The 24,787-nt window shown below is 42.6% G+C and overlaps 1 protein-coding gene across 3 annotated transcripts in view; it reads left to right on the forward strand.

Moving 5' to 3' along the window:
• The window catches only part of VWA3B (von Willebrand factor A domain containing 3B), a 223,701-nt gene that overhangs the window by 22,679 nt on the left and 176,235 nt on the right, over nt 1-24,787 (forward strand). For all 3 annotated transcript variants that reach the window (XR_006606011.1, XR_006606010.1, XM_045077773.1), the window contains exons 6-7: nt 5,292-5,461; nt 9,461-9,576. Coding sequence is in view for 1 of the 3 variants with exons in the window: in XM_045077773.1 (XP_044933708.1) it covers nt 5,292-5,461; nt 9,461-9,576 (286 nt within the window). In the remaining 2 variants the exon portion in view is untranslated. The remainder of the gene's footprint in view (nt 1-5,291; nt 5,462-9,460; nt 9,577-24,787) is intronic.

Here is a 24,787-nt window from a genome sequence, read left to right on the forward strand (position 1 = left end):
CTGGTGACCTGTCATGACTTGAAGATTTCCCAATGACCTTTGATTTTTCTATTTACTTTCCTTTGGTTTGTGCTTCTCCTTTCTTGGATTCATCCCCAGCCCAGCAAGTCCTACAGAAGAGGAAGAACCCAGAAAGAGATTAATAGGCACTGATTATCAAATGCTACTTAAAAAGTCCTGAGAAGACTCTGGAGTATGGCAAATATAAAACATACTCAGACCACTGAATTCTTCCTCCTAGAGCTTTATCTGGATGTGGTCTATGGGAACCTTCTAGTAACTGCAACTGCCTCCTATATAAAAGTGCTATGCCCCATGTTTTGTGAAGTGCAGGGGGTAGGCAGAGGAATGGGTTCCCCTAATGGGTTGCCCCTCTGCTCTGTGCCTCATATCCACTCCACTGAGTTTCAGATTGATTCATGTAGCTGGTTTTTTCTATAACCAGAAAAGATACAAGGCTTAAGAAACTTTTGAACAGTAAATCTAGATACCCAGACTTTTGCCACTGATGATAACCTGCTTTGGATTAGCATCTCCCAAGAGTGAATCCTGAGAAGAACGAAGAGAGTGGCTGTTGTTTTGTGTTCAAAGATTAACATGGAAGTTGGGCTTTTCTATCTGATTCACATGAAGAGTGAGGGCTGACTGATGGCATTTGGTGAGGGTAAAGGAGGATCCTCAGAGGCTCTTGGCCTCTTTCAGAACTGGGCTTTGTTCCCATAGTCGGGCCAGAAGACCAAACATGCAGGGATGACTGAGGGTGAGCCTTTGAATCTAGAGGAAGCCAGGCAAGGTGGGGTTTACCTGAATCTCAGCTCTGATGGCAGCACGTGGAGAGCACTATTGATGGATGAGGTATTCTGTTGGCTCCTGTGCAAAAGGGTCTGGCTCATGGGAAGGGCAGCATGTGGGGTACTGAGGCAATTTCTGATGTTTTTAAAAGGGCTGGCCTTGTCCTCAGAGTCCAGGGTATGCTGTCGAGCCCAGGCTTTCTGCTCTGCACTATTTTCTGTCCCAGTGTGCATTTTGGGGATGTTTGTAGTTTCCTTGGCCTTAATGAGGAGGGGTGTTTGCCAGGAGGCCCTGGAAAGGCCTGCTGATCCAGGATGGGAGGGCTTGTTTGGAAAGAGAAGGCTGGTTATTCAAAGCCTGATTCCTAGCTGCCTAAGAAGGCTAACTGAGGGGGCTTGCCTTCTGCTTTCAGCAGAAGGCTACCTGCCCAAAGGGTACCTGTGTAGTTCTTGCCTCTCTTTTGTCCGACTGATAGGGATACATTTGTTTACTTTAAAAAAGTATCTTCTTCACTGGGGGAGTAAATGGGTGAATTAGAGCCAGACCCCTATGATTCCATAAGGAACCTTCACCACTGGACAGTAAACTGAAGGGCTGACCGTACCAGTCACAAGCATGGCTGTGGTTCCGCCAGGCATCAGATCTTTTCACCTTTGTGTCCCTAGAAATGGCGGTGCCTGGCAAGGGCTCAGTAAATGTTTGTTGAAGATTGAAGGAGTGGGAAAGAAGTACTGTTGATATTGTTGAAATTGGGGCTAGATGTGGGTTCGAGAAATTCCCATTCCCCTTGCTATGGTACAGATTTGGGTTTTTTTAATTGAAAGGCGGTAGTCTGCATGGAACCAGGCAGGTGAATTTGCTAAGCCTTGTATGACTTCTGTGGGGATAGTGGTTGGAGACAGGAACCCCGAAACCTGGCAGGCCAGAAAGTTGTTGGTGGTCGAGAGTGTTAGGAGGAATTGGAGAACTGAGTTGGATTAACATCAGAAGGGCAGTTACCACCATGGGGTAGGGGGATCAGAAATCAAAATGGGCTGAATAAGGAAAGGGCTACCACAGGTACAGGAAAGATCTGGAAGTCAGATCCAAGGTCTGGAGTTGGTCAAAACTGTTCAAACAGTCAAAGTTGTATGAAGAACAAGACAGAATTTTGCTAGGCCTCTCACTGCCGTTCTGGGTGACTTACTTTCATTTGACTTTGATTCTTGCAGAGTGGAGGTTTTGACAGCCCGAGACTTCTGACAGGCCACAACAGAGGACAGTCAGGGCGGAAGCAGCCGTTCCCAGTCTGGTTCTTCTTTTCCCCCAAACCTGTGTCTGAGAAGATGTCATGGCCCCTTTGGCTGGGCTGAGTGCAGGCTGCCGGGGGCAGCTGCAGAGCAAATGGCCCAGACAGAATAAGGCATTTCAAGTGGAAACAAACGCTCTACCCCCCTTTATGTAAAGTGTCAAGAGTTTTTGACTTCCAGTACAGTAGCTGAATGAACCCCAAGTATTTTCTAGATCTTGTGTTAACAAATTCAGTACAAATTAGCATTTAGGGAAAAATGCTGATCAGTGAGAAAGCTGCTCCTGGTCTGGCTGCTGCTGCTGATCGATCCTCAAGACTGGCCCTTGCCCCGAGTTGCTCAGAGGTACTGGGTCAGGGGAGAGGATTCCTTTGAGGACAGTTCCCCTGAAACCATACCACTTCACCCGGGTTTTAGTCAGTGACATTGATACCAGGGACTAGGAGCCTTGGATGGTGTGACAGCCAAGAAAGTGAAAAGAGTGCCTGTCTCTGGCTACCTTCCTATCCCATGATCTTGCTTATACAGTTTTGGGATTCACATCCATTTCTTTCCTTTCCTTTCTTTTTCTTTTTTAAGATTTTATTTATTTGAGAGAGAGAGAGAGTGCATGAGAGAACTCAAGCCAAGGGGAAAGCAGAGGGAGAAGTAGACTCCCCATAGGGGCTCTCCCATTAGGGAGCCCCTTGTGGGACTTGATCCCAGGACTCTGGGATCATGACCTGAGCCAAAGGCAGACGCTTAATGGATTGAGCCACCCTGGCACCACTCACCTCGGTTTCTAAGAGGTGACCAGCCTTGCCATGATGAGCCGACAGAATGACGTGTTTGAAAGCAAAGGCAGAAGCTCACGGGGTCAGACAGCTGGATTTCCTAGCTGAAAGACCAGGTCAATTCACCTGTCTAGTCCTCTGTTTCTTCATCTGTAAACTGGGTATGATAACAAGAAATCCTTTTCCACAGGACTCTTGTGAGTGTTGAAAAAAATAATTCACGTTGGTTTATCATCCCAAAGAGCAGATGACCCCAAAGCCATGTCATTTAAAAAGGCATTTTGCCACTTGGTGGAGGATGGGGCTAGGTGGCATATTTACCTTCCTCTCCTGTTTTGTTAGTGTCATTTTGTGAGTGGAAAGAAGAGGCAGGGAGACAGTGTGCCAGAGGGGACTGGGGATGGGATAGGTGGTCTCACTGTAGAGCATGTCCCAGGAAGTCTGTAGCACAGATAATGGAAACATAGGCAATAAAGCAGCTGAGAAATGAACTTAATGAATAGTGAATTACCCTGGAGCCTGAGCAAAGGAAAGGAAATCCTGACTCTGCTGGCTACAGCAATTTTTAGCTTGATGCAGTCTCAAGGGGAAAACATCTCTGTACAAGGATCTCAGACTCTTGGGTCATTGCCAGCGCAGAGAAGCTGAGTTGGCCTGACGTGCAACAGAGGTGCATAGTGTCAGAAGTTGCAGATGGACCACCTGGAGATGTTTGTCCTCACTCACCTCCCTATTGAGCTAACAGATCTTACAAAATACTCCCTGTGCCTATTCTCCTTTCTTGGGCCACATGTGACTTTAGATCTTATGTGAGATTGAACCCATCCCCATGCTAAGTTTGGGCCCAACCCAGCTGGAACACTAATAGCAGTGCAGCAAAGGGGAGCCCATTGAACCCCTCTCACACAAAGTAAAATGGGTGAGGGGGGAGAAGGGAAAGAGAATGCATTTGCTGAGAGAATATTAGTTCCCTAACAAGGGATATAGAGATCAACATTTCTTCCTTCTTTCAATATTTTTTCTGCTTCTTGGCAACTGGCTGCAAGAGATATACAACATTGCTCTGTCTTTACTTCCCATTAGGTCATTTTTAAAATCAGGGATCAGGTTTGAAAGGCCTGAGAGAAAGAGTCATGGGGGTGGGGTGGGCACAGTCAGCCCCAGATGCTGCAGACAGGGGGGCCCAGCCAGCCGGGGAGCTGACCATAAGTCCTCTTCTCTCTGCATCAGGTGGGTTTAAGTCCCAGGTTTGAGGTTGAATTGAGGTACCTGTGTACCTTCATTAGCAGGGGTTTGTGATTAGAGCAGAGAAAGGCTCATGAGTCCATGACATCTATTTATCCCTTCAAACCCAGTGCATTTTGTGGGGATTCTTCCCCAGTTTTCTGTTGAAACAGTCACGGTGTTTTAAGGGGTGGATGTAGATGGCATGTATTCTGGCTCTCTCTGGGTTTTTAACTTTCTGAGAACTATGCATGCATAAGTGCAAGTTGTCTTGTTTAAACTCAGTCACGAGGTGCACTATATTACCTCCTTTTTTATAAGTGAGGAAACTGAACTTCTTTCCTTTTCCCCAAGTTCACAGAACTTGTTAGTAGCAAGGAAGTCAAGTACTTTGGAAGGCAGAATACTCCGGAAGAGGAGGGCAGCGTGGTTGAGGTTGGGGTGGGACTCTGGTCATGGGGTCCCCTTGGGTGGATTTTAACGTGTGTCTAACTGAAGCAGGGAGCATTATGGGATTGTCTCCTACCTGGGTGAGGTGTGCATCTCCCATACCCCTCATTGAAGGTTGGGGTGTGTGTGTGGTGGGGCTCCTGACATGGGTTTGTTCATTCTCCTGTCCCCCTCATGGCCTGGTGTGGTGGCGAGACTCAAGGCCCAGTGTGCGGACTTGGTCCCTGACCTGCTGCATAAAGTCAGGACAGGCTTATCTTGCCCACGTGTGCTTCCCTGTGACATGAGAGCAGAGAGTGAGCCAAGTGGAAATAAGCCCTCCTTCCTCCTGTTCTGCCTCAGACTGAGGAGAGATGAATTTGTATTGTAGAATTCTGGCACCACAATGGGAAATTATTTGTAAGCTTCCTGCCCACAGTAACTATGCCCACACTTGCTTTGTGTTGAAAACAGCCACTCCTGACCTGTCTCATGTATCCATGGACTTAATGGAAGCTCTTTCCCACACTAGCTTATCCTGTCCTTCCCAAGTGAGACCCAAGACTGTGACCACTGCCAAGAGACCTTGACACCAGGCCTTGAATATCTCACTTCCTGACTTTGGCCCCTGAATATCGTCACCAAACATGGATCTGTGCTGCTACTCCTGCTGTCCGCCCCCCCTAGGAGCAAAGGCAGTTTTGTAGAAAGTGTACTGCCAGTGAGTCTGGTACAAGTCTAGGGCACTTCAGGGAGATAAACTGTTGCTTCTCTTATCTTGCAGATTGAATCCATTTACTACTTTGTGGTGGGAGATGTTCCTGAGCAAACCAAGGGGCTCCTTCTTCAGGGGGCTTTGGAGATCCCATGTCCTGTCTGCCCAGTGTCTTTCAATGCCAGAGGAGAAGGCACTATTGCTTTCTTAAAGGATCTGAGTGCCAAGACCCACAGCAGGTAGGCAGAAAATGCGCTCTTGAGTGACAGTGGCGAACTGCCTGCTTGCGCACGATCAGCAGTGATACTCCTAACCATTCTGTTCTGTGCTCTCCTCCGTCCAGTGGTCTTTAGTCTCCAGGCCTTTTCTTCTCTACCCGGTGTTAATCTTGCCTTGTTATTTTCTGTAATTCTGGTGGTCTGACTTCAGGGGTCCTTGCTGACCCTGGAGAGATTGCTCCCTCCAAGGGTAGCTAATTTCTAGAGTTTAGATGGCTCACCCAGAAGTGCACCGTTCCTGTGCAAGCTAACTGATCCAGAGCACCTTGGTGCCAGCAGTCACTCATGCTCAGGACCTCTATTTCCCTGCACCGTTCATGCCAGGGCCGGGTACTGGACATCTTGGCGCAGCTCCTACAATCCAGAACCCATTGAAATTATTCAGCTACCCATCCTAAACCTCACCCATTCCATTCTGCAGGAACTACAATAAAGACTCTTGCCTGTGTTTTCCCCTTATTCCCTCATGCCTCCTGACCAGCCCTGGTGCTGCCCTGTGTGGCATGACGTACTGTGCTGTGGTGTGTTCCCCTGCCTCTTGAGAGCTATATTAGTAGTCAGTTTGGGTCACCGTAACAGGTAACACAGACTGGATGGATTAAACAACAGAAATATATTTTTCACACTTCTGGAGGCTGGGAAGTCCAAGACCAAGGTGGTGGCCGATTCAGTTTCTGGTGAGAGCTCTTCCAGGCTGCCTTCTAACTTTATCCTCACTTGGAAGGAAGGGAAAGAAGGATGATGAAGGGAGAGAGAGAGAGAGGGAGAGAGAGAGGGGGAGAGAGAGAGTGCACAAGCACACCTGTAAGTTCTTTGGTATATCTTCTTAAAAACATACTAATCTTGGGGCGCCTGGGTGGCTGGCTCAGTTGGTTAAGCATCTGACTTCTGATTTCTGCTCAGATCATGATTTCAGGGTCCTGAGACTCCTCAACTGTGATCTCAGGGTCCTCAACTCCATGGGGAGTTGAGCTGCGCTCAATGGGGACTCTGCTTGACTGTTTAAGTGTCTCTCCTGCCCTCTCTTGACCATCCCTGCTTGTGTGAATGCTCTTTCTCTAAAATAAATCTTAAAGAAAAAAAAAAGATACTTAATTCATTGGATCAGGGCCCTAGCCTTATAACCCCATTTAACCTTAATTGCCTCCTAGAGGCTCTATCTCCAAATACCGTCAAATATGATTACATTGGGGGTTAAGTCTTCAACATATGTATTTGGGGGTTGGAGACCACAATACTAGTCTATAGCAGGAACTGTGAGTAGCAACCTCTATTTTCAGTGGCAGTTATACTGATCTGGTGCCCTCATTGTAGCTGAATAACAACTGAATATACATTTTAAAACATACCCACCACCTTGTCTGTGTTAGGTCCCTTGTGGAGAGAGATCAGGTACTTAAGCATTTATAAGGAGAATGATCGAGTCTTTGTCTCAGCCTGTCTGTCTGAAGTGGGTACGACTCCTGCCCTCGAGCACGTGTTTCCAAATTTGCTCATCACCTTTGCCTGGGGAGCTTGTTAATAATTCAGAGTGGAGGGGCGCCTGGGTGGCTCGGTGGGTTGAGCCTCTGCCTTGGGCTCGGGTCATGATCCTGGGGTCCTGGGATTGAGCCCTGCATCGGGCTCTCTGCTCTGCAGGGAGCCTGCTCCCTCCTCTCTCTCTGCCTCTCTGCCTACTTGTGATCTCTGCCTGTCAAATAAATAAATAAATAAATAATCTTAAAAAAAAAAAAATTCAGAGTGGAGGGCTTCACCTTACAGGTGATTCTACATAATAGAGGGGATCCTGGGACTAGGCATTTAATCATTCACTTTGCAGAAAAACCCCGCAGGGAGTTTGATTAAAATGCAGATACCTGGGGCTTCTGGGTGGCTCTGTGGGTTAAACCTTCAGCTCAGGTCATGATCTCAGGGTCCTGGGATCAAGTCCCACATCGGGCTCTCTGCTCGGCATGGGGCCTGCTTCCTCCTCTCTCTCTCTCTCTGCTTGTCTCTCTGCCTACTTGTGATCTCTCTCTGTCAAATAAATAAATAAAATCTTTAAAAAAAAATGCAGATACCTTGGCCATAGCCCTAGAGATCCTAATTTTTGAGCTCTAGGAGAAGGCCAAGAATATTCATTCTTAACAGGACCCCTGATGATTCTGAAGACCACTGCTCTGGTTACCATTAAAACACTTTGAAATCTTTGAACATTAGGTGTTTGGCTTTGATTCTGGGTTCCTAAATCCCCTCAAATACAGGAGGGCTCACTGTCCTACTTTTGCTGCTAGAGAGAGTAAAAGGCTACTGGCAGGCCCACCTGTCTTGTTGGTCCTCTGCTTAATTCACATGGGGCATTTTCTCTGGGCAGGTGATAGGTTAGGGTGTAATTTAACATGGGAAGACCTGCAGTTCAGCTCCTGACTTTTAGGCCATGTACTATTGAGTATGAGTTTTGCAGAAGAGGATGACATATAGACATGCTTTTCTGTTCCTGCTCTTGCCCTCCCAAGTGAGCCCAGCCCCCAGCCAGTGGTGTTCCTGCCTACTCCGTGCCTGCCAGATCCCCAAGTCTCTGGGTTGGCCACCACACACCCTTGGCTGTTGAACCTCAGCTGAAGAGCAGTCATTAGGGAACTCCAAAGGGCATGCCCTGAGCATCTCAGCTTGCAGGGAGGCTGGATTCCTGGTTAACCCTGTGCCCGAGTCCATGTCTGAATAGAGCCACTGACCTGCAAAGCATGTAACTCATAAGTGAGTTACCCTGTTTTCTAATCTGGAGAACAGATCAGAGAGTAGAAAGTCCTGGGCATCAAAGGTCTTAGTACCCAGGGTGTGGGACCTGGCAGCACAAACCTCAGCCTGCTTTGTAAGGAAGTCAAAGGACAGGGGAAGTTGGCCATGTCTGCTCCAGTGGAAGCACCGTAGGAGGCAGGGATGGCCAGGTTAATGGTCCGTTGGCCTCATGAAGGGCTGTTGGGACAAGGCTGGCTTGTTGAGTGCCATTGTCATTGTTTTAGTTGCACCTGAAACCCTCTAGAAACAGATAGGACTGAGGATTTCCATGATCCAGGTAAAGCCCCCACACCTCTCCCACCATCTGTGCATCCAACTGTCCATCCCAAGCCCCTGCTTCAGGATTCTCTTCCTGCTGAAGAAGAGGCAGAGGTGGAACTCTTGAGGGACTAGAGGAAGGAACATTACCCAGAGAGCTCCTGTTAATCAGAAAGAAATTTCCTGCTATCACTGACTTTTTGGATCCCAGGTAATTGGTGTCAAGGGTGTGCTTAGCCCGTCATTTTGTAGACCAGACCAGTGCTTCTTGAATCCCCCTGGGATCTTGTTAAAGTGCTTATTCTGACTCAGCACCTCCAGGTAGGGCCTCAGAATGGGCATCCCTAACCAGCTCTCAGGTGCTGCTGCAACTCCTCAGACCACATTTTGAGGAGTCAGGTGCTAAAAGTTCCACACAAGAATTCTTTCATTAGTGCTTTTGCCTAGCTTCTGGGGAAGTGCTTATTTGCCGAATTAAAGTTGAAGCCCATTGGCATTTGGCAGACAAGCCAGTGGTGCCTGTTGTCACCAGCTTTCAACACTGAACCCGCAGGGCCATGGGCACTGTTGGGGCCTCAGACTGTTGGCTTGTCAACACTGTGTTGACATGATTGAACCCTGGGAACAGAAGGATAAATATAAAGCAGAGGATATCGTTTTTCTAGGGTCAATACATACCATTTGGTTGGGATAATTCCCTCTAAGAGAAGAGTCATCTGTTAAAATCCCAACAACATTCACAGTTCTCTCTTTTCTTTTGCCTCCCTGTCTTTTGTTTTGGGAGAACTGCAGGTACAGGGAAAAGCCATGAAACATCTAAGATGCTTGGCGCCACAGCAGAGTAAGGTCACAGGTCTGGGAGAATGAGTGGACATGCACAAATAGCACTACTAGCCTAAAGTTGCGAATCTCTTCCTGTTTCAGATTCCATGCATTTGCAGAGAGAACCGAGTGTGTGGACTTTCCTGAATTTGCCGTAAAGGATGGTGACAGTGTAATTACTTGGAATTTAAGGAAACTGAAAGGAAAGTGCCCTCCAGGTATCTGGGATTCAAAAAACACACAATTACCCAGTGTGGTTTTCTGTACCTTTAGAAATGAAAGCACTAGATAGGGACTGATGGTATCTTTTTCATTATTTGTCTGGTCCAGGGGAAGTTCCTGATATTACTAGTGAATTTGTCAGCCTTGCAACCAGGTAGAAGTTTATTACCACCCAGGGAAGTGGCCTAAGTTATGTGTGTGGAAACTTGAGAAGCTTCTGAGGATGTGGTCCCGATGTGTCAATGCTGGACTTAGTCACTGGGCAGGCAGGGCCGCTCTGATGCCGGGTTAGCTGATGCTGTAGCAAGCATGCCAACACAGCTTGTGGGTTTTCTGCTGCCCTGTCCATCAGTGACAATAGGGCTTCTAGACTCATGTGCAGGATTGACCTGCCTCTTGCGAGGGCCAGGGCCCCACGGGAACCTCTGGATGTAGAGTGAACCTCCCCTTTTATGCAGAGACTGTGATCAGAGAATTTAACAGCATAGAGAATGAGGTCACCAAACCAGTGAGAAGTAGGTTCAGAAAAACCGGTGCTAGAAGGTTACTCAGAAAACCAAGAGGTGGGAGTTTCTTTGGGGCTGATGAAACGGCAGAGTGCCAAAGACACTGAGCAGACCCTGATGAGAAAAGCAGAGAAGGAAGCTCGTGTCCAGAGTGTGAGATGTTGTGGGGGGACCCAGCTGGAAGTCTGAGAGAGCCCATCTCCACCTCTACTCTCCTACTCATTTTAAGTTTTTGACTGAAATCTCTAGCTTCAGTGTAAGGCCAGAACTACTCTTTGGGAGAAGTGAGGAAGCTGCAGGAAAGATCTGCTTGACAGGTCCTTCTGTTCACATGATGGTGCTACAGAGCTCCCAGGAGAAGGGCGTGGGGCTCTAGGAGGAGGCTGTTGCATTACAAGGCTAGGGGGCCAGGTGGAGACCAAGTCAGGGGGTTGAATCACAAAGCCTGTCCCTGACACAACTGTTGGGGACTCTCAGTGCCCTGCAGCAAGCTGGGGAGAGGTTCTGCAAGAGCTCATGGGTGGCACTGCTTTAGGTAATTTACGCTTTTGTTCTGATGGCAAAGAGGCTATCTCTCCAGAAAATTAGAAAAACTGTCCATTGTTAAGCAAGGTTAATGCTATTCTAAGAACAACAACAATATTAATTCAGGATGTATGCCATGCCTAGGGAAAGTAATTCACAAGATTAAGCCTAGTGGGCAATGTTTCAGTAAGGGTAAAGAGTGTGAGGTGTCACGGGTTCCCCAAGGCATGCCAATTTCTCTAAAGGGGTTCAATTTTGGCTTATGTGTTCCTTGGCAACTTAGTTATAAAGGGAAGCCTATCTGGCTTGCTTAGCTTACATTTTCAGCACTACCATCTTCCCAACCCTGTGACTCATACAGATTTAAATTATAGATTAAAACATTTTCTTAGTCCAAAGTGCTCAAAGCGTGGCCTGCTGTTCTAGTGGCATTTCAGTGATCCCACGTTCTGAAGTTGAGGAGAGAACCCAAATCCTAAATACACAATCTTATCTCCTCTATCCATCACGGTGTCCCAGAAATGCCAGCGTTGCTTTTCTCCCACTCAAAAACTGCCCAGAAATCCTTGACAGACTAGTCTGGTTTGGAAAACGTGTGGTTTCCAACCCGACCCAAGGCCTCAGACCAGATGATCAGTCCGTCCTGCTCAGTTCCTGTTCCACATGTCCCACCCTTGGGGTCAGCATTTGCCAGTATGAGTTTGCTTGGGCCCCTCTCCAGGCTGGGGAGGGAGGACACCCCCCTTAGGAACACCTGCTCAGGAGTTCTTTGTGCCTCTTGTTGCATGGAAATGAGAGACTGTCAAGTGAAGAGTTAGAGGGACACTGCTCAGAAAACTGACCTGGCAACTGGAAGAAATTTCCTGCTTTTCCTGCTATTACCAACTTTCTGGACTCCAGATAACTGGCTTTCAGAGTATGACTTCCCATTACCCTATGCACTATCCCCATGCAGAAAAGCTATAGTCCAGTTAAATAATCTCTCCATGTAGGTGTCCTTGCCTCTTTTTCTCTTTGTTCTGGGCTTGAGTAACTGCTGGAGAGGAGAAGGGGTACCAACAGAGCCTAATTACTATGGGACCAGAGTGATGCTGCCTTCTGGAGCTCTTCTGAGCCACCCAGCCCCCTGCAGCTTGAATTCCCTCTCAGTAATTAGTATGGATTCTCTTCATGGTCTTTGTGTATCATGAAATATTCATCTCATCCATAAGGAAAATAAAACAGAGGCATTTGAAGTTCCCTGAGCTCTCAGAATTTTAAGAAAAGATTCCTCTCTTGGACCAGGCAGTCCTTCCACTGTTCTTTTTTTCTTTTAATTTTTAAAATTTATTTTCAGCGTAACAGTATTCATTGTTTTTGCACCACACCCAGTGCTTCCACTGTTCTTGCCTGGGTTGGGTTTCACCGTCCCCAACATTCTCCTGGCAGGTGTCCCCAGCCACCTCTTTGATGGGAAATTAAGGTGTGAATTGGATGGGCAGGTAGCAGGGTTTCCTTGTGTTGGTGGCTGGCTCTTAAGGAATCTGTGAACGAGCTTCCTAGTCCTCTAAACATGGCAGCCTATGCTTGACTGCAATGACAAGCTTCATCTGCCCTGGCTGGTAGGGCTTCTGTTGGTGCTGCCAAAATAGTTGTTCTTTCTTCAGAGTCTAAAATAGAGGCCGGAAAAATCATCTTCCATGTCCCTGTTTCTGGGCATTCTCAGGGAGTCAGGGAAACTAATAAGACTAAGCAAACTCTGAGTGGCCCTTCTGCTGATTTCTTTGTGTCTGACTAGGACTTAAAAGCATTCTGTCTATTTTTTGAAACCCAGTCTCAACTCCAGTCACTGGTGTTCCCCATATCTGCGGTGACTTCCAGGAGGCCACACCTTCTCTGTGCATCAGTTTCCAATGGTTACAGCCATCGACTAGATGTGAATTGGCCCTGTCTAACGCTTGTGTGGGTGACAGTATGCACTCCCTAATATCAGTTTCGAACATCTGGTCACAAAAGCAAGGTTGGGCATATTCTTTGATTTGGAGAATTCAGTTTAATTTTTGATTCTAGGGCCCCCCTATCCTAGCAGATTGGTAGGAAATTAACCTCAGTTTATCTCAGAGTTCTCCTCCTGAGCTTTCCCCAATGTTTGGAGGTTCTAGGCAGTGCTATAAAACCCCATGTGGCTACTGAAACTTGAAATGTGTCAAGTCCAATTTGATTTGTGCTATTAGTATAAAATATACTCTGGATTTCAAATACTTAAAACAGAAAAAATGTAAAATATTTTTAATATAGATATGTTGAGATGATAATATGAATATATTGGATTATAGCAAATAAATTAATAAAGTTAATGTCATTTATTTCTTTTTACTTTCTAAAATGTGGCTACCAGAAAATTTGAAATTGTAATTTGTGGCTTGCATCGCATATCTGTTGCCTCACTCTGCTCTCAGTCACATGGGCTGGCCCTGTCACTTAAATAGCTATGTAACTTTGGGCAAGATATTTCACCTTTCTGCCTCCTGTTCCTCCTCTATAAAGAGGGAATAATAGCTATTCTACTATATTGTCTGTGTTAAATGATGAGGAGGCAGAATAAGGCATTGTCCTGTGTTCTAGGAACTCTAATGCAGTAGAATCAGGAGCAACCTGGCTTTGGAGTCAGACTTGAGTTTGGATTTATCACTGAGCTGTGTGATCTTGGTTAAGGTACCTAACCAATCTGAGCTTTAGCTTTCTTGTTTATGAATGAGGATCATGGTGTTTGCCTTGTGGGTTGTTAGGAATATATATATGTGTGTGTGTGTGAATATATGTGTTTATATATGAATATGTATGTATGTGTACATTGTATGGGTGTATATATACCACACACATGGTATTTTATTTTTTTAAAAATATTTATTTATTTATTTACTTACTTCTTTATTTGGGCGGGGGTGGAGAAGAGGGAGAGAGATTCTCAAGCCGGTCAAGCCAACTCTGTGCTGAGTGTGGAACCTGACATGGGACTCAGTTTCACAATCCTGAGATCATGACCTGAGCTGAAGTCAAGAATCAGACACTCAAAACTGTGCCCATCAGGTACCTCACACAGTGTTTTATATAGCACCTCGTACACAGTTGGTAGGTCATAGATATGTGATAGGTACATAGTTGATAGGTCAATAAGTTATGAGTGCTATTATGCTTAACCGTCATCTTCCTGTTGGTTACCCTGCTGTTATCACCACCAGGTAATCAACTTAAAGACTGAGTTTTTGTTTTCTTCTGATATGTAATTTTCATGTTTGTTTTAGTTTTACTTCTATTATTAAATAGATTCATTTCTCACTTATAGTCCATTTGCTTTGGTTTTCCAAGGCATCTCTTGATTGACTGAAGTTCTAATAGTTTCCTCAAGGAATAATCACAAGAACAGTATTTCCAGGGTTTTCAAATGTTCTTTTCTATATCTGCATACTTAAAGGACAATTTGGCTGGATAGAAAGCTCTTGGCTGACTCTTTTCCCTTTGAGTGTCGTATGGCTTGTGCTCCATTGTCTTCTCATGATGCATGCCGTTGAGGAGAACCCTGAAGCTAGCTTGATTATTTTTTTCTTTTCTAAGGTACTTTACCTTTTTACCTGGTTGTGCAAATGATTGTTTTTATTCCCAGCTTTATTGGGATTAAATTGACATATGATGTTGTGTAAGTTTAAGGTATACAATATGATTTGATACCCATATGTATTATAAAATGATTATCATAATAAAATTAGTGCATCTATCACCTTACATAATTACGATTTCTTTCTTTTTGTGTGTGTGATGAAAATGTTTAAGATTTACTCTTCTTACAGACTTTCAAATATTCAACACAGTGTTGTTAACTACAGTCACCGTCTTTACAGTAGATCCCAGAACTTACTCATCTAATAACTGGACTTTTGTGCCTTTTGACCAACACTTCTACATTTCTCCCAGCAAGCCCCTGGCAAACACCATTATACTGCCTGTTTCTTTGAGTTAGTTTCTTTCCTTCTTTCTTTCTTTCCTTCTTTCTTTCTTTCCTTCCTTCTTTCTTTCTTCCTTCCTTCCTTCCTTCCTTCCTTTCAGGAGTCCACATGTAAGTGAGAAGATTGTTGTTGCAAATGACAGGATTTACTTCTTTCTCATGAATGAATAATATTTCATTAATACATCTATTTGATCTGTGTCTTTATCTACATCTTTCATCTTCTTTATCCATTCTTACGTTGATGGACGCTTAGGTTGCTTCCATGTCTTGGCTGTTGTGAATAGTGCTGCAATGAATATGGGAGTGCAGAGGGATTTCACCTCCTTGGTTAAATTTATTTCTATGTATTTTATTATTTTTGATGATGGAGATGTTTCTTAATTTCTCTGATAGTTTGTTAGGATATAGAAATGCAACTGATTTTTATAATTTTGTATTCTGTGAAGTTTACTGAATTTGTTTATTAGTTCTAATAGTTTTTTAGTGGGGTCTTTAGGGTTTTCTATATATAAGATTGTATCATCTATAAACAGAGACAATTTTACATCTTCCTTTCTGATTTGGATTTCCAACGTCCCTCCCTCCTCCTTTCCTTCCTTTTCTTTTTTCTTTTTTTATTTTTTAAAGATTTTATTTATTTATTTGACAGAGAGATAGCACCAGCAGGCAGAGTAGCAGGCAGAAAGAGAGGCAGAGGCAGGCTTTCTGCTGAGCAGCAAGCCCAATGTGGGGCTTGATCCCAGGACCCTGGGATCATGTGACCTGAGCGAAGGTAGTCGCTTAACCAACTGAGCCACCCAGGTGCCCCTTTCCTTCCTTTTCTTGATTGCTCTGCTAAGATTTCCAATACTTTGTTGAATGAAAAATTCAAGGATTTTGAATTCTGTCAAATGCTGTTTCTGCATCTATTGAGAGGATATATAAATATTTAATCTTTGGTCTATTAACATGGTGTATCACATTGATTTGCATGTGTTGAACCACTCTTGCATCCCAGGGAAAAATCTTGTTTGGTCATGGTGTATGATTTTTTTTTTTTTTTTTTTTTTTAAGATTTAATCCATTCATTTGACAAACAGAGATCACAAGTAGGCAGAGAGAGAGGAGGAATCAGGTTCCCTGCTCAGCAGAGAGCCCAACACGGGGCTCGATCCCAGGACCCTGTGACTATAACCTGAGCTGAAGGCAGAGGCTTTAACCCATTGAGCCACCCAGGCGCCCCAGTGTATGATTTTTTTTTTTTAATTTATTTTTTACTTATTTTAAGCATAACAGTATTCATTATTTTTTCATCACACCCAGTGCTCCATGCAATCCAGTGTATGATCTTTTTAATGTGCTGTTGCATTTGGTTTGATAGTATTTTGTTGAGAATTTTTGCATTTGTATTAATCAGAGATAGTGACTTGTGGTTTTCTTTTCTTGTAGTGTCCTTATCTGGCTTTGGTATTAGGGTAATGCTGGACTTGTAAAATGAATTTTGGTGTGTTCCCTTCTCCAACTTTTTTGGAAGAGTTTGAGAAGAGTTGGTATTCTTTAATGTTTAGTAAAATTCACCAGTGAAACCATCTAGTCCTGGGCTTTTCTGGATTGAGAGATTTTTGATTACAGATTCAGTCTTCTTACTTATTATTTTTTGGATTTTCTGTTTCTTCATGATTTGGTTTTGGTAGGTTATATTTTCCTAGGAATTTATCCATTATCTAGTTTGTTGGTGTTCATATTACTCTCTCTTATAATCCTTTGTATTTCTGTTGTGTCAATTGTAACTTTTCTTTCATTTTTAAAATTTTATTTATTGATTTTCTCTTTTTATTTTAGTCTAGTTAATGGTTTGTCAATTTTGTTTATCATTTCAAAAAACCTCTTAATTTTGTTGATCTTTTCTATTATCTTTATGGTCTTCATTTCATTTAGTTTTGCTCTGATTTTTGTTACTTCTGCTAAAATTGGACTTAGTTCTCCTTTTCCTGGTTACTTGATATGTAAATTTAGGTTCATTTATGGTCTTTTTTACTCCCTTTAATGTAGGTGTTATTGCTATTAATTTCTTTCTTATATGAGCTTTTGCTACACCCCATAGATTTTAATTACGTATTTCCATTTTCATTTCTTTCAAGATATTTTTTTGGTTTCATTTTGACTTCTTCTTTGACCCATTGGTTGTTCAGGAGTGTGTTGTTTAATTTCCACACATTTGTTAATTTTCCAGTTTTTTTTACATTAGTAAGTTAGTGATAGTTATTATTTATTAATAATTACATTAGGTCTATTTGGTCCAAGTTATAGGTCAAGTCTAGTGCGTCCTTATTGATGTTCTGAGTGATCTTTCCATTGCTCAGTGTAGTCCCGTTGTTGCATTGTTGTTTGTTTCTTCCTTCAGTTCTGTTAATATTTGCTTTAAATATTTAGGTATACCATGTTGGATGTATACATATTTATAACTGTTATATTCTTTCAATGAGCCAATCCCTTTATCATTATGTAGTGACCTTCTTTGTCCCTTGTGACCAATTTTGATTAAAAGTCTATTTTATCTAATGAAAGGGTAGCCACTCCTGCTCTCTGTTGATTGCCATTTGTATAGAATATCTTTTCCCATCTGTTCACTTTCAACCTATATAAGTCTTTAAAGCTAAAGGGAGTCTCTTGAACAAACAAACTGAGGGTTGATGGAGGGAGGGGGAGGTGGGATGGGGTGGCTGGGTGATGGACATTGGGGAGAGTATGTGCTATATGATGAATGCTATGAATTGTGTAAGACTGATGATTCACATAACCTGTACCCCTGAAATAAATAATATATTATGTGTTAATAAAAAAAAATAAAATGAGTCTCTTATAGTAGCATGTTGTTAGATTTTGTGTTTTTAAAAAAATCTAGTCAGCCACTCAGTGTCTTTTGATTGAATAATTTAGTCCTTTTATATTTAGCATAATTATTGATAGAGTAGGGACTTATATTGGTGGTGTTTTCTGGCTCTTCAGATTTCCTTTGTTGCTCTCTTACTGTCTTCCTTTGTGATTATTATTTGAAGTAGTGTGCTTTAATTCCTTTATCTTTGTCTTTTGTTTGACTACTGTAAGTATTTCTTGTGGTTATTATGAGGTAAATAGCACACTCTATTTTAAGCTGGTAAGAAATTACTTTTAATTGTGGTTATTATGAGGTAAATAGCACACTCTATTTTAAGCTGGTAAGAAATTACTTTTAATTGCATTTGTAGAAGTACTTCTACTTCTCCTCTCCCCGCATTTTATGCTATTGATGTCATACTTTACATCCTTTTATAAGTACTGTAGTCATAATTATTTTTAATATATTTCTAATTTTTATGCTAGAGACAGCAGTCATTTACATACCACCATTACACTGTTATGGTATTATAAATTTATTTAAGTATTTACCTTTACTACTGAGTTTCATACTTACCTGTTTTTGTATTGGTGCTTAGTGTCTTTAGCATTTCTGCAAGGCAGGTCTAGTGGTGATGAATTTCCCTAGCTTTTGTTTGTCTAGCTTTTATCTCTAGCTGATTTCCTTAGCTTTTGTCTAGCTTTCTTTAATGTTTTTATCTCTCCTTCATTTCAGAAGGACATTTTTCCTGGATATGTATGGTTAGTTGGCAGTGTTTTCTTTTAGCACTTTGAATATATTATTCCACTTTCTTCTGGAATGCAAGGTTTCTGCAGAGAAATCTGCTAATAGCTTCATGGGGTTCCCTTGTGTATGATGAGTCAATTTCTCTTTCCCTCCTTGTCTCCGAGTTTCTACATTTTTATTATAACATGTTTCAGAGTAATCTTCTTTGGTTGCTCTTGGCTGGGGTCCTTTGAGCTTCTTGTACCTGTTATCCATGTCTCTCCCTGGATTTGGGAAGTTTTCAGCTATTATTTTTTAAAATCATTTTTTAAAAATACCACAGTTTTTTTCCCCTTTTAGTTCTTTTCAGTGTTCCAAAATTATTGTTTTTGCACCACACCTAGAGCTCCATGTAATATGTGCCCTCCATAATACCTAGCACCAGACTCACCCAACCCCCTCCTCCCCTCCAAAACCCTCAGTTTGTTTCTCAGAATCCACAGTCTCTCATGGTTTGTCTCTCCCTCTGATTTCCCCTACCTCACTTCTCCTCTCCATCTCCCTTTCTTTTTTCCTTCTGGTCCTCCCATGGTGTGAATGTTTATTGGCTTGATGGTGTCCCATAATTCATGTAGACTTTCTTCACTCTTTCTTATTCTTTTTTCTTTTTGTTCTATCTGGTTAATAACAAATGATCTATCTTTGAGTTTGATGATTCTTCTGCATGATCAAGTCTGTTGTTGAAGCTCTCTTGAATTTTCAGTTCTATCATTGTATTTGTATTTGGGGAATTCTACTTTGGCTCTTTTTTATGGGTTCTGTTTCTTTATTAAACTTTTCATTTTTTACATGCATTATCTTCCTGATTTCATTTGGTTGTCTATGTTCTTATGCCTTTCACTGAATTTCTTTAAGATGATTGTTTTGAATTCTTTGAAAGGTAATTCATAGATATCCATTTCTTTGGGGTTGGTTATTGGAATATTATTGGTTTCCTTTGGCAGTGTCATATTTGCCTGATTCTTCATGATCCATGTAGCCTTGAAAATGGTATCTATTCAAAGAAGCAGATACCTCTTCCAGTCAATATAGACTGGTTTCACAGGTACAAACCTCTGTCTATTCCCTGGACTGATGGGATTACCTCTGGAATCCCAGACATGCTGGGTTAGAGCCCTAATTAGCAGGTGGGTATGGTTCCTATCTGGTCCCTGGGTGAATGGAACTCTCTCCAGTACCTTGTTTAGTAGGGAGGCTCTGGGACAAGGATCCTCTTCAGGATCCACAACTGGGTCTTTAGACAATGCACCTATTACTAGGTGCATGACAGGTGTGACTCCTACCAAGTCACTGGGAGGGCTGCTGCCTGGTCACTGAGGGAGTCCCTGGATGAGCAGGACTTGACCTGGAGCATGACAGAGGATCTAGAGCCAAGTATAAGACCCTTTCAGGATCTTCTGAGGTGAATATGGAAGGGTCTTCTCCTGGTTTTCTGGGCTGGCAAGTCTGCCAGGCCTGCAGCTATGATGTGGTTGGAACCAAATATAGGGCCCTTTAGGATCTCTGGGGGCACAACGGGGAGTAACTGCTGCTGGGTCCCTGTGTCGGCATGACTATTCACAGACCATAGCTGGAGGGCCTAGAACCTAGTATGGGGCTCTTTCAGACTAGAGTATCTCCTGCTGGGACTCTAGACCCTTAAGGCTTCTGGCCTGTTGGTATGAAGTGTCTGGAGCTGAGCATAGAGCCTTCTGGATTTCAGAGTGTCCAGACACTAGTGTCTTCTGTCTGGTTCCTGTGTCAGCAGGCCTGCCTGCAGATGGCCACTGAAGAGGACAGGAGCCTAGTATAGGGCCCTTTCAGGATCTGTGGGGGTGAAGACTGGAGTGTCTCCTGCACAGTCCTTGTGCCAGCAAGACTACGCACCATGGCTGGGATGGGCTAGAGCCCAGTTATAGGGCTTTTTAAGAATCTACTGACTGATGGGCGCCTGGGTGGCTCAGTGGGTTAAAGCCTCTGCCTTCGCCTCAGGTCGTGATCCCAGGATCCTTGGAGCGAGCCCCACGTCGGACTCTCTGCTCAGCGGGGAGCCTGCTTCCCTTCCTCTCTCTCTGCCCGCCTCTCTGCCTACTTGTGATCTCTGTCTATCAAATAAATAAATACAATCTTTAAAAAAAAAAAAAAGGAATCTACTGACTGAGTTTGGTGGGTTTACCTTCAAGGACTTCTGGACCATGGCCAGTAGAGATTGGAGTCAGTTCATGGGCTACTTCAGGGTCCACAGCCAGGACCAAGGTCTGTATGTCTATAACCTGATACTCTGCATGATTTCTGGGTTCCGTGGCATATGGGCATATGGTGCTAATGACAGGACCAAAGCAAATGGGGCTATAGCTGAGTCCTCAGGGCTATAGATCTGTTTCTTCTTCTGTATCCAGGACCATGGTTAGCAAGTCAGCAGCATTAGTGCTGATCTGCCTTCTCAGAGTGACTCTTAGTTTTGGACCCCACTAGGGTTTCACAGTCTCCTACCTGGATGCCAAAGCTCCCGTGTAGGTACTTTTTTTCTTTGGATTGATGTGTAATTGTTGTTGGTGTGGATACGATTGAGGGACATCTTATTCACTGTTTTGCTCCAAAGTCTGTTAAGTCCCAAGATATATCTCAGTGTCAACTGCTGTAGTTGATAGTCCCTGGTATGCAGTGTGCCCTTTACAAATGGAGATCAAAGACTTCAACTTCAAGCAAGTTTCCTTGAATTATATCTTTATATATTTGTTCTGTTCCATTGTTTTATTTATGATTATTTTAAAACATATTTGTTATTATTTTCAAATTTAAGGAAAACTTAGACATTGCTTGGTATGTGCCAAGTACTATTCCAGCCTCTTATCTTTTAAGTCACTTAATCTTTATACCAACCATGTGAAGTAGGTACTATTATTCTCTTCATTTTAAAATGTGAGGGAGAAATGAAGCCAAAGTAGTTAAGAAGCTTCTCCAGATTCATATAGCAGACAGAATCAAGATTCAGACTCAGTTTATTCTCTTAACCTTTGCACTATGGTTTTCTTCTTCAGGGATTCATTTTATGTGTAAGGTATAAATTTCCATTAACTATCATACCTATAATTTTCTTTCTAATATTATTTTATTTTATTTTATTAAGATTTTATTTATTTGTTTGACACAGATGCAGTGAGAGAGAGAACACAAACAGGGGGGTGGGAGTGGGAGAAGCAGACTTCCCACTGACCTGGGATCCCGATGCGGGCTCGATCCCAGGACCCTGGGATCATGACCTGAGCTGAAGGCAGATGCTTAAAGACTGAGCCACCCAGACACCCCTCTAATATTTTATTTTTATTTATTTTAAAAAGATTTTATTTATTTTTGTGAAAGAGAGAGTGCAAGAGAACACGAGAGGGGGAGAGGGGGCAGAGGGAGAAGCAGACTCCCCACTGAGCAGGGTGCCCCATGCAGAGGTTCTATCCCAGGACTCTGGGATCATGACCTGAGCCAAAGGCAGATGCTTAACGACCGAGCCACCCAGGTGCCCCTCTAATATTTTATTTTTAAATTTTATTTATTTATTTAATCCTTCTAATATTTTAAAAATACTTCACTTCTGTTTGTGTTCACCTTCTCTTGTTTCTAACAATGCGTTCCATAGTATCTTTTCTTCATTGAATTTCTACCAATTTCGTCTTCTGTGATTTGTTTGCTTCTTTGCTGAGTTTTCATATTTCATCTCTTCCTGTTTCTTGCCGTCTTACTCTTGAGTTGTTCTATTTCTGCTTTGTTTTCTTCCATCATGGAGATGATGGCTTCATATATATATATTAATTCATGGTGAAATGTTGATCATAATTTTCATGTGTTCCTCGATAACATTTTTAGTGAACATTAGCCATCTCTTGTTAATTTTGCTGCTTTTTTCCCCCTTACAGTATCCATGTTTGGATGCTGTGTACTAGCTTCTAGTACTATAGATATGTATAGACAGGTCATATGGGAGGTAGTGTAGCAACTCAAAGGCTTGCTTCTTTGCTGTTCAGAGGCGGGGGGGTTCCTACAAATAAGTTTGTTCTAGGTGATGCTTTGTGAAGCCTTACCTCTTTTTGCCTTTCTAAACCAAAGATAAGGCTTTTGCCACTAGCCCTTGTCATTGAGGTTCCAGTATCCAGTGTTGCTCACCCTTGACTTTGGGTGGGCCCCCCACTTTCTAATACCTGTCCCAGCTCTCTGGACCACTCCAGGTGCACTTTCTCTGTGCTTTCTTCTGCCCATCTCAGCTGCTCAGGATGTTATTTTTGTCTCCTAATTTGGCAGAAGAAGGCATATATGTTTTCTGTTTTTCTTTAAAGATTTTATTTATTTATATTGTTGGGTTCATTATCAAAGGAACGAGACTGAGACAAAGTGAAAGTTATGCAAAGCCTTATTCTATGCCAAGCGTTAGAAGTTAGACTGACCGGCCAGGGAAATGAGACTGAGACAAAGTGAAAGTTGTGTAAAGCTTTATTGTATGCCAAGCATTAGAAGTCGGACTGACTGGTCAGGGCCGCCTCCAAAGAGAGCTAGTTTTATAGGGCACAGCTGCAGACTTCTACATGTGTGGCTTTGGCTGATTGGATGTTTCCACCTTCTGGACTTGTTTTAGGTGTGTGTTTTAGTAACAGTTACCTGGAACTGATATCAATAACTGTTGAAGTGTTTATTAAACAAAATGGCCTTGTTTTAGGTGTGCGTTTCAGCAACAGTTACCTGGAACTGATATCAGTAACTGCTGAGGCATTTATTAAACAACAAAATGTCTACCTAGGCAACATGGAGTCACTATGGCTAAGTAGGCCCAGGCAGGCCCTAGGGGTTTAACAGGTTTTGATGTGGAATTGGCCCCAACAATATGACAGAGAGGAAGCACAAGCAGTGGGGGTGACAGGCAAAGGGAGAGGGAGCAGCAGGCCTCTCACTGAGCAGGGAGCCAGTGAGGGGCTGGATCCCAGGACCCTGGGGTCATGACCTGATCTGAAGGCAGACACTTAACTGACTGAGCCACCCAGGTGCCCCTGTGTTTTCTTTTTTAGTACACATCCTACCACCTTCCCAACCATAATTTCTAGGAAAAAGAAAAGATACTAAGTTATATAGTTGTGTTTATCCTGGAAGTAAATACTGAGTCTGGAATGCTCAAAGATGTACTAAAGTAAGTAAAACCAGTGTGAAACCCAATGTCCTCATCTTTTGTGTGGGGTGGATGGTGTCTTTCACTTTTTCTTGTCACCCATTTATGCATTATGTCGCTACTCACTATATTGACATAAAATTAATGAACTATCATTTGAACACTTGGCCCATCTCTTCTCAAATTCTCAAATTCCAAAATATCTTTCAGTAGGTTGGCATAAAATTCTTGTGTTTTGAAAAGAATATAATTTGTAAATTTAAAAAAATACTTTCTTTGGTCTTTCTTTCTTCTACTATTTCTCAGAAACCATGATATATCACTTCTAATTATTGGATGAGAGTGGGGAAGTGTACTAACCTGTTTAATGTTTAACTCATCACTTTAAAGGATTTTTTCCTAATGTGATTAAAGCTGGTGTGTGTGTGTGTGTGTGTGTGTGTGTGTGTGTGTGTGGTGCGTTATATACATTACCTCACTTAATCTTCACAGTAATAATGTGAAGTGAGAAGAGAATCGGCCTTGGGGTTATTTTTTGAGGTTACCTGACTGATAAGATGCCAAGCAGGAGGTCCAAACCTAGGTTGTCACAAACACACTACTGTCCCATACTGTGCAGACATAGTGTAAATAATTTGGAAAATACAGAGAAGAAAGGAAAAGAAATATTGTTGCCACCCAAAGATTTTCACTGTTGAACATACTGGTGTATCTCCTTCCCGCCTTCTTAACTATATACTTAAAAAAATTTAAAGCATCATGCTCCTATTATGTACCACTTCGAATATTGCATTTTCCCTTAATGTTATAGCAAGTATTTTTCCATGTTCTTATAAAACTTCTGTAAGTGATATTTAAAAATACATAGTGCCGTTGATCCTTCAGTAATGCAACGGTTAGGAGCACCAACCCTCTGAGCAGTGAAAAATCCACATATAACTTTTGACTTCTCTGAAACTTAATTACTAATAGCCTACTATTGACCAGAAGCCTTCCTGATAACAAAAACAGTTGATTCACATATTTATTTTTATGTTTTGTGTATTATATACTGTGTTCTTATATAAAGTAACCTAGAATAAAGAAAATGTTTTAAGAAAATCATAAGGAAAAGAAAATACATTTATAGTATTGTACTGTATAAAAAAAATCTGTATAAGTGGACCCACATTGTTCAAACCCATGTCATTCAGGGGTTTGTGGTATACTTTAATTCTGTAAACCACTTATTGTTGAACATTTGGGTAAGTTTGAATTTTTTTTTGTTATTAGATATAATACAGCATTTTTTCTGTGGTATATTTCCTCACGTGTTTTAGACTTTTTTAGGGAATGTATTTCCAGTAATGAAAATACTGGATCCACATGTTTGAACATTTTGGGTTAGTCTTTCACATGGACTTGCTTTCTAAAAAGATGA

Source organism: Mustela putorius, unplaced genomic scaffold (assembly GCF_011764305.1).
Source record: "Mustela putorius furo isolate JIRA1106 unplaced genomic scaffold, ASM1176430v1.1 tig00000224_pilon_pilon_pilon, whole genome shotgun sequence".
In the NCBI taxonomy this organism is placed as follows: domain Eukaryota; kingdom Metazoa; phylum Chordata; class Mammalia; order Carnivora; family Mustelidae; genus Mustela; species Mustela putorius.